Raw genomic sequence first — 7,407 nt, forward strand, 5'->3', positions numbered from 1 at the left:
ACTCGCATTGGCTAAAAAAAAAAGTAGTAATAATAATAAATAAATAATTTCATTCCCATACATGTGTTGCTGCATAAAAAAAATAAATTGTTAGAAGCAAGCGGATCTTGCCTCCTTGCAGAACCTAATCAACAAGACAGCAATAACAAGAAGAAGACGAGACAAGTTAAAAGCAAATGATTCATTAATACAAGGCATTGAATGTAGTACCACCGTGCGCATTATTATATAATATTTGTATATATGGATATTATGGCATTGAAAACTAGTAGTGTTTGTTGCTACCGAAGGGTGATGAGTTGTTGTGATTGTGGAGAGGAGACCCAGCAGAAACATTTTGGCGATAGTTATGGGGATCGAGATCATGTTAGTTCATGTTGCTTGCTTCCAATTGATATTTAAAATGGTTGAGATTCCTCGTGTCTGCCCTCAACCTGTAATATATATGTTGAGCAGATGGCAAGGGGACTACAGAAAATAGCTAAGCAGAGTTGAAAACACATATCGCTTTTGCATAACAAGAAAATGGCAGCCTCTTACCATGCTCGATCAAACAGCTTGCCCTCAAGGCAACACCCCATCGTTTCAAAAATCGACGAGAACTTGAACCGATTGAGGGCATCTCAATCAACCTCCACATCATCATCCATAGGCCACAATCTAAGTGGTCTTCAGGATTTGCATGAATGTGTTGATGTATTGCTTCAATTTCCCCTCACCCAACAAGCTCTCGCCCAAGAGAAGCAAAGGGAAACGTTTGAAGAGCTTTTGGATGGATCTCTCATGCTCTTGGATGTATGTACCACTGCTAAGGATGCCTTGTTGCAGACAAACGAATGCACACAAGAGCTTCAATCAATTTTGCGCAGAAGACGTGGAGCCGAAGGGCTTGCTAATGAGTTTAGGAAATACTTGACATCTAGGAAAGCCATGAAAAAGGAAATCTGCAAGGCCTTAAAGAACTTGAAGCATATACAGAATAAACTCAGTACTCCTGGCGAGAATGGAGCTGTGATTAGCGTCTTAAGAGATGTAGAAGCAGTTACCATCAGCGTGCTAGAATCCGTATTGTCCTTTATTTCAGGGCCAGAGGCAGAATCAAAATCGAGCCGTTGGCCGCTGGTTTCGAAGCTAATGCACCAGAAGAAAGTAATGTGCGAGGAAGAACAGAAAGCAAATGAAATTTTGAGTGCTGAAGCTGCAGTGCGTTCCTGCACCAAATCTGAAAACATGAAGCATGTCGAGAACGTGCAAAAGGAGCTTCAAAGCTCAGAGTTGAGCATCCAAGATCTTGAAGAAGGCCTTGAAACCCTCTCCAGGCGTATGATCAAAACTAGAGTTACTGTTCTTAATATCATCAGCTGTTAAATATTGGCATCGCAGTTGTACATATATACTGTAATTTTACAGAAGTTATACAATCGAAAAGAAATACAAAGATTATACAATCTTCTTTCTCAAAATTCTACCTCTTGTGAAATCATTTAGTTATATTTCCAAAATGGTTGCAGTAATTTTTTACTTCAAACATATTCAACCACGAACAAGAAAAAACTTGAAAAATACTTTTATCCAGCACATGCTAATATCCAAAACTTACAACCAAATCCTTGTTACTTAAACCTAACTTTAATCCCAAGTTGAATTATAGAGCCTCATCATCACAACTGGTATCTTAGAATATCTCATGAAACATTTCTATGAATATGTGAGCTGCCAGGATTCCTCTTGTCCCACTGAAGACAATGGAAGACTTGCTAAAGATTAAAAACTCCATGTCCGTCAGTTTATCACATGGAAGATGGCAATGAAAAGATGCTAATTTGATATTATGTTAATCATAAAATTTTCTTATGTTAGGGGAAAAGGAAGCAAGGATCAGAAAGTGGATCTTGTTCAACTTCAGACCCTTCTTTACTTGGTTATCAAATTGCATGAAAAATAATGGTAAGTGCTAACACACACGTGGAAATAATGAATTGGTTGTCTGTTTTTCCTTAATATATTTGAAAAATGTCACCAACTCCCGTGCATTGGCAACTAGGATGGTTTCAATGTGTGCAAAGAAATGGCAAGGATATATATATTAAAGTGCTTGGGTAGTGAGATGGAGAGATGGTAGAGGGGAGACATTGCATGAACATTGCTGCCACCCTTTGATCGAGATCTTAGTTAATCATGTCAGCATTAGCAGATAGAAGAAGCATTCGAGATTCCCTTTGTCTCCATGGATTGATATGCATATACATATATATAACTTGGGAGCAGATTGTAGAGTTTTTCACACAGGAAGAGAAATAGATCTATTGTACTCGGATAAAATATGAACCTCTTGTTGAAACTGGAGCAATAAAGTAATAAACCCGGATAAAATATGTGTTAAGTTTTAATCAAATGATCAATGAAACAAAGCAAAGAAATTTTGTGTTTGAAAGCTCACAATAGAAGCAGAATCGGATGAACAAATTGAGAGAACAAGTTGGCTATGCTTGTTACTTGAAAAGTTTAAAATTACATGTACATAAGTAGATGGATTACATTGGTAAAAAACAAAGCTTGCTTATGCAAGTAAATAACCTGTTAAATCACCATAATGACTTCCTAAATAGCTACTAAAACAGCTAAGTATCTAACTAAACCATAGCAAATACAAAAGGGTACATTGAAACAACAAAAGTCAACTGTCACACGGACATGCCAATCGAATTACTCCTTGGACAATAGCATGCTTCAGCTATGATGCTCAGTCACATGCATGCTCGTGCATGATTGCATGGTTGCATGCATGTTGCTGCTGTAGTTGCCACATTTGAACACTCTTCCTTGGCTACAAGGCAACAAACTCCAAGCTCTTTCCTTAAACACTCGAACCTTCCAGCAGCCAATGGTTTGGTCAGAACATCAGCAAGCTGATCCCTCGAACAACAATGTACCAAGCATATTTCCTACCAAGTTTAGCTTCTCTCACAAAGTGATACCTGATCTTGAAATGTTTTGTTTTGCCATGGAACACAGGGTTCTTGGCAATAGCAACAGCAGACTGGTTGTCAACCTTAATTTTAGTTGCTTCCATCAGTCTAACATTTAAGTCATCCAATAACTTTCTAAGCCAAATGGCTTGGTTAACAGCAGTAGCAGTTGCAATATACTCAGCCTCTGCAGTGGATTGAGCTACTGTTTGTTGCTTATTTGAACTCCAACTGAAAACACTTGAACCTAGACTAAAGAAGTAGCCTGATGTGCTCTTCATGTCATCAACTGAACCAGCCCAGTCATTATCTGAATAACCAACAAATTTCAGCTCCTTTAACCTTCCAAACTTCACACCAAAATTCAAAGTCCCTTTGACATATCTTAGGACCCTCTTTGCTGCTTTAAAATGTGCAACATTGCAGCAGTGCATGAACCTTGAGAGTAAGCCAACAACATATAGGATGTCTGGCCTTGTTGCTGTTAGGTAGAGCAAGCAACCAACCAAACTTCTGTACCCCTTTTCATCAACTCGATCGTGCTCACTTGTGCTTGACAGCTTCTCTCCTAGTGCAACTGGTGTGCTAGTAGGTTTGCACTTTGACATATAGAATTTGCTTAGAACTTTTAGTGCAAAGGCTTGTTGGCTTATAAAAATCCCTTGTTCTTCTTGATTTACCTCCATACCAAGGAAGTATGTCATCAAACCAAGATCAGTCATCTCAAAAATTTCTTGCATTTGCTTCTTAAAGTTTTCAATCAGTTTATCTTTGCTGCCAGTCACTAGCAGGTCATCAACATACAATGACACAATCAACAGGGTCTCCTTTTCATCCTTCTTGACATAAAGAGTGGGCTCACTTATGCTTTTTGTGAACCCGATCCTTGACAAGTAGGCATCAATTCTATCATACCAGGCTCTTGGAGCCTGTTTCAGGCCATACAGGGCCTTTTTGAGCTTGAAGACCTTGTGTTCTTCACCTAGGACCTCAAATCCTTCAGGTTGCTCAATGAAGATTTCTTCCTTGAGAGGTCCATTTAGAAAAGCTGATTTCACACCTAATTGGTGTACTTTCCACTGTTTCTGAGCTGCTAAGGCAAATAGTAGCCTTATGGTATCCAACCTTGCAACAGGTGCAAAGGTTTCAAAGAAATCAACCCCTTGCTGCTGACTGTAGCCCTTCACAACCAACCTGGCCTTGTGTTTGTTCAGAGACCCATCTGAATTTGTCTTGGTCCTGAACACCCATTTAACACCAATGACTTTTCTATTTTCTGGCCTATTGACCAACTCCCAAGTATCATTCTTTTGAATCATCTTCAGTTCAGCCTCTAAAGCCTCTTGCCAGCATTTCTCTTTTATAGCTTCAGCATAGCAGGATGGCTCAACTATGGTCATGGCACACCTTTCATAGATATCTGCCAGAGTTCTAGTGCCTCGAATAGGTGCATCATCATAGTCATCTTCAGCTTCAGCTTCAATTTTAGTAGGCTACATGTCAGGACTATTCTGATCTTCCTCAAGTGGGCTTGCATTAGTTCCATCCCATTTCCAATACCCTTCTTCATTAAACTTTACATCTCTGCTTACAATGATCTTCTCGGTCAATGGATCAAAGATCCTATAACCTTTCTTCACACTACTGTAGCCTACAAACACCCCTGGCATGGACCTTTTTTCAAGCTTAATCCTTTTCTCTGCTGGAACCAGTGCATAACACCAACAACCAAATACCCTCAAGTGTGACACTGATGGTTTTTGTCCAAACCAAGCTTCAAAGGGTGTTTTTCCTTTCATTGTGTTAGTTGGAAGTCTGTTCAGCAAGTAAACTGGAGTGTTTACTGCCTCAGCCCAAAAATTGTTAGGCATTTTAGCCTCAAACAAAAGCCACCTGGCCATATCAAGAACTGTTCTGTTCTTCCTCTCACAGACACCATTTTGCTGTGGTGTGTAGATGGTTGTTAGCTGATGAAGAATTCCAGTATCATCACATATATTTTGGAACCTTTGAGACACATACTCAGTCCCATTATCTAACCTTAAGCATTTCAGCTTACAATTGGCTTGGTTTTCAGCCAAAGCCTTGAATTTGCAAAAGAAGTCAGCAACATCTGACTTTTGCTTCAAAAAAGTTACCCAACAGAACCTAGTGCAATCATCAATAAAGAGTGCAAAGTACATGTTCCCATTTGGGGAAGTGGTCTTCATGGGTCCACAGATGTCTGTATGAACCAACTGGAACCTCTCTTGAGCTCTCCATGCTTTGTTGGCAGGAAAGGGCAATCTGGTCTGCTTGCCAAGCTGACAGACTTCACACACATCCTTCTTTGGCTCAATGCAGGACATGTCTTCTACCAGGCTCATTTTATGCAGTAGACCAAGTGACTTGTAGTTCACATGGCCTAGCCTCCTATGCCACAAACTTGACTCATCAGCCTGAGCCACATGTGTCTTTGGCTCTAGCTGATTTACATCCAAAGTGAAACTTCGATCACTCATGGCTACTATTGCTAACACTTGGTCGACAGCATATTTGATCACACACACCTTGCCTTCAAAAATGAGAGAGTGGCCCTTCTCTAGTAACTGACCAACACTTAGCAGATTTTGGTCAATGTCAGGTACATAGAGAACCTCAGAGATAGTTTTGTTTCCTGACTTTGTGCCTATTACAGCCTTGCCTTTGCCTTTGGCCTCTATGAGCTCACCATTCCCTATTCTGACTTTGGTCACAAATGTGGTGTCTAGCTCCATAAACATGCTTCTGTTTGAAGCCATGTGATGAGTACATCCACTATCAATCAACCACATCTTGCTAACCTTGCTCGAGCTTGCAAAATAAGAAGCTGTGAAGACATGCTCTTCCTGTGCTTCAACATCTTCAGTAGTCTGAGCTTGATTCTGATGGTGTAGTTGTGGTTTTGGTTTGTTTTTACACACCTTTTCAATGTGTCCAAGCTGTTTGCACCCACTACACTGAATGTCAGGCTTGTACCAGTAGTATTTTTCAAGGTGATTGGTCTTCTTGCAATGAGCACAAGGTGGAACCTTTCTTTTGGTGGCTTCTTTCTTGCCTTTGTCCTTCTTTTTTGTCCAAGGCTTCTTTCCTTTAAAGCTGGAGCTCAAGTTTGAGCCTTCTCTGCCTCTGGCCTGAAAGGCTCCCTCAGAATACTCCTCTATTTTGTTTGCTCTTCTTTGCTCTTGTGCATAGAGAGCATTTATCAAATCTGTCAATGGAATAGTTGATAGTCCCTCGAGTCCTCCAGGGAAGAGATCTTTGATTCATACTTCTCTAGCAGGGTTGTTATGACTTTTTCAACTACCCTTTGGTCACTGAAATCATCCCTAAGCAATCTTATGTTGTTGACAGTGGCCGTTATCCTGTCAGCATACTGCTTGACAGTCTCTGACTCTTTCATCCTCAGATTCTCAAAGTCCCTTCTCAGGTTTATTAGTTGTTGTTGCCTAGTCTACTCAGATCCTTGAAACTCCTCCTTGAGTTTGTCCCATGCCTTCTTTGGACTGTCACAGGCCATTATCCTTGTGAAGATCACATCTGAAACTCCGCTTTGAAGGCATGACATGGCCTTGTACTTCTTTGCACAGTCTTCATTATACTGCCTGATCTGAGCAATGGTTGGGTTTGCTCTTAGGGGAGGTGGCTCAATGTCATTTTGGACCACGTTCCACAGGTCATGTGCCTGCAAGTATGTCCTCATTTTCACAGCCTAGATGTTGTAATTTTCACCAGCAAAAACAGGTGGTGGTGGTGAGAAGCTCATACTTGCACTAACTAAAAAATCGGCCAACAACAACAACTCATGCTTCTTTCTTTCAAACACGAATTAGCCACAAACTGTGCACAACCAAAGCCCTCAAAGACAACAGGCTCTTGATACCATTTGTAGAGTTTTTCACAGATGAAGAGAAACAGATCTATTTTACTCGGATAAAATATGAGTTAAGTTTCAATCAAATGATCAATGAAACAAAGCAAAGAAATTTTGTGTTTGAAAGCAAAATCGAATGAACAAATTGAGAGAACAAGTGGCTATGCTTGTTACTTGAAAAGTTTAAAATTACATGTACATAAGTAGATGGATTACATTGGAAAAAAAAAAGCTTGCTTGTGCAAGTAAATAACCTGTTAAATCAGCATAATGACTTCCTAAACAGCTACTAAAACAGCTAAGTATCTAACTAAACCTTAGCAAATACAAAAGGTTACATTGAAACAACAAAAGTCAACTGTCACATGGATGTGCCAATCGAATTACTCCTTAGACAATAGCATGCTTCAGCTGTGATGCTCGGCCACTTGCATACTCGTGCATGATTACATGGTTGCATGCATGTTGTTGTTGTAGCTGCCACCTTTGAATACAGATGCCTAGCATTTCAGTGAAAATTGCAAGAAACGTTGATTCAACAAATAG

At 40.0% G+C, this 7,407-nt stretch overlaps 1 protein-coding gene across 1 annotated transcript; it reads left to right on the forward strand.

Annotated features, from left to right (window-relative positions):
• Positions 1-342: 342 nt before the first annotated feature.
• LOC107886656 (uncharacterized) lies at positions 343-1,585 on the forward strand. Its single transcript, XM_016810699.2, has one exon. It carries the CDS (start codon positions 526-528, stop codon positions 1,366-1,368), a length of 843 nt encoding a protein of 280 aa, XP_016666188.2. The 5' UTR covers positions 343-525; the 3' UTR covers positions 1,369-1,585.
• Positions 1,586-7,407: the final 5,822 nt, after the last annotated feature.

Source organism: Gossypium hirsutum, chromosome A12, assembly GCF_007990345.1.
Source record: "Gossypium hirsutum isolate 1008001.06 chromosome A12, Gossypium_hirsutum_v2.1, whole genome shotgun sequence".
Classification (NCBI taxonomy): Eukaryota; Viridiplantae; Streptophyta; class Magnoliopsida; order Malvales; family Malvaceae; genus Gossypium; species Gossypium hirsutum.

What these genes read in the sequence shown, in the direction of transcription:
- LOC107886656 (XM_016810699.2), top strand. Translation starts at nt 526, where the DNA reads ATGGCAGCCTCTTACCATGCTCGATCAAACAGCTTGCCCTCAAGGCAA.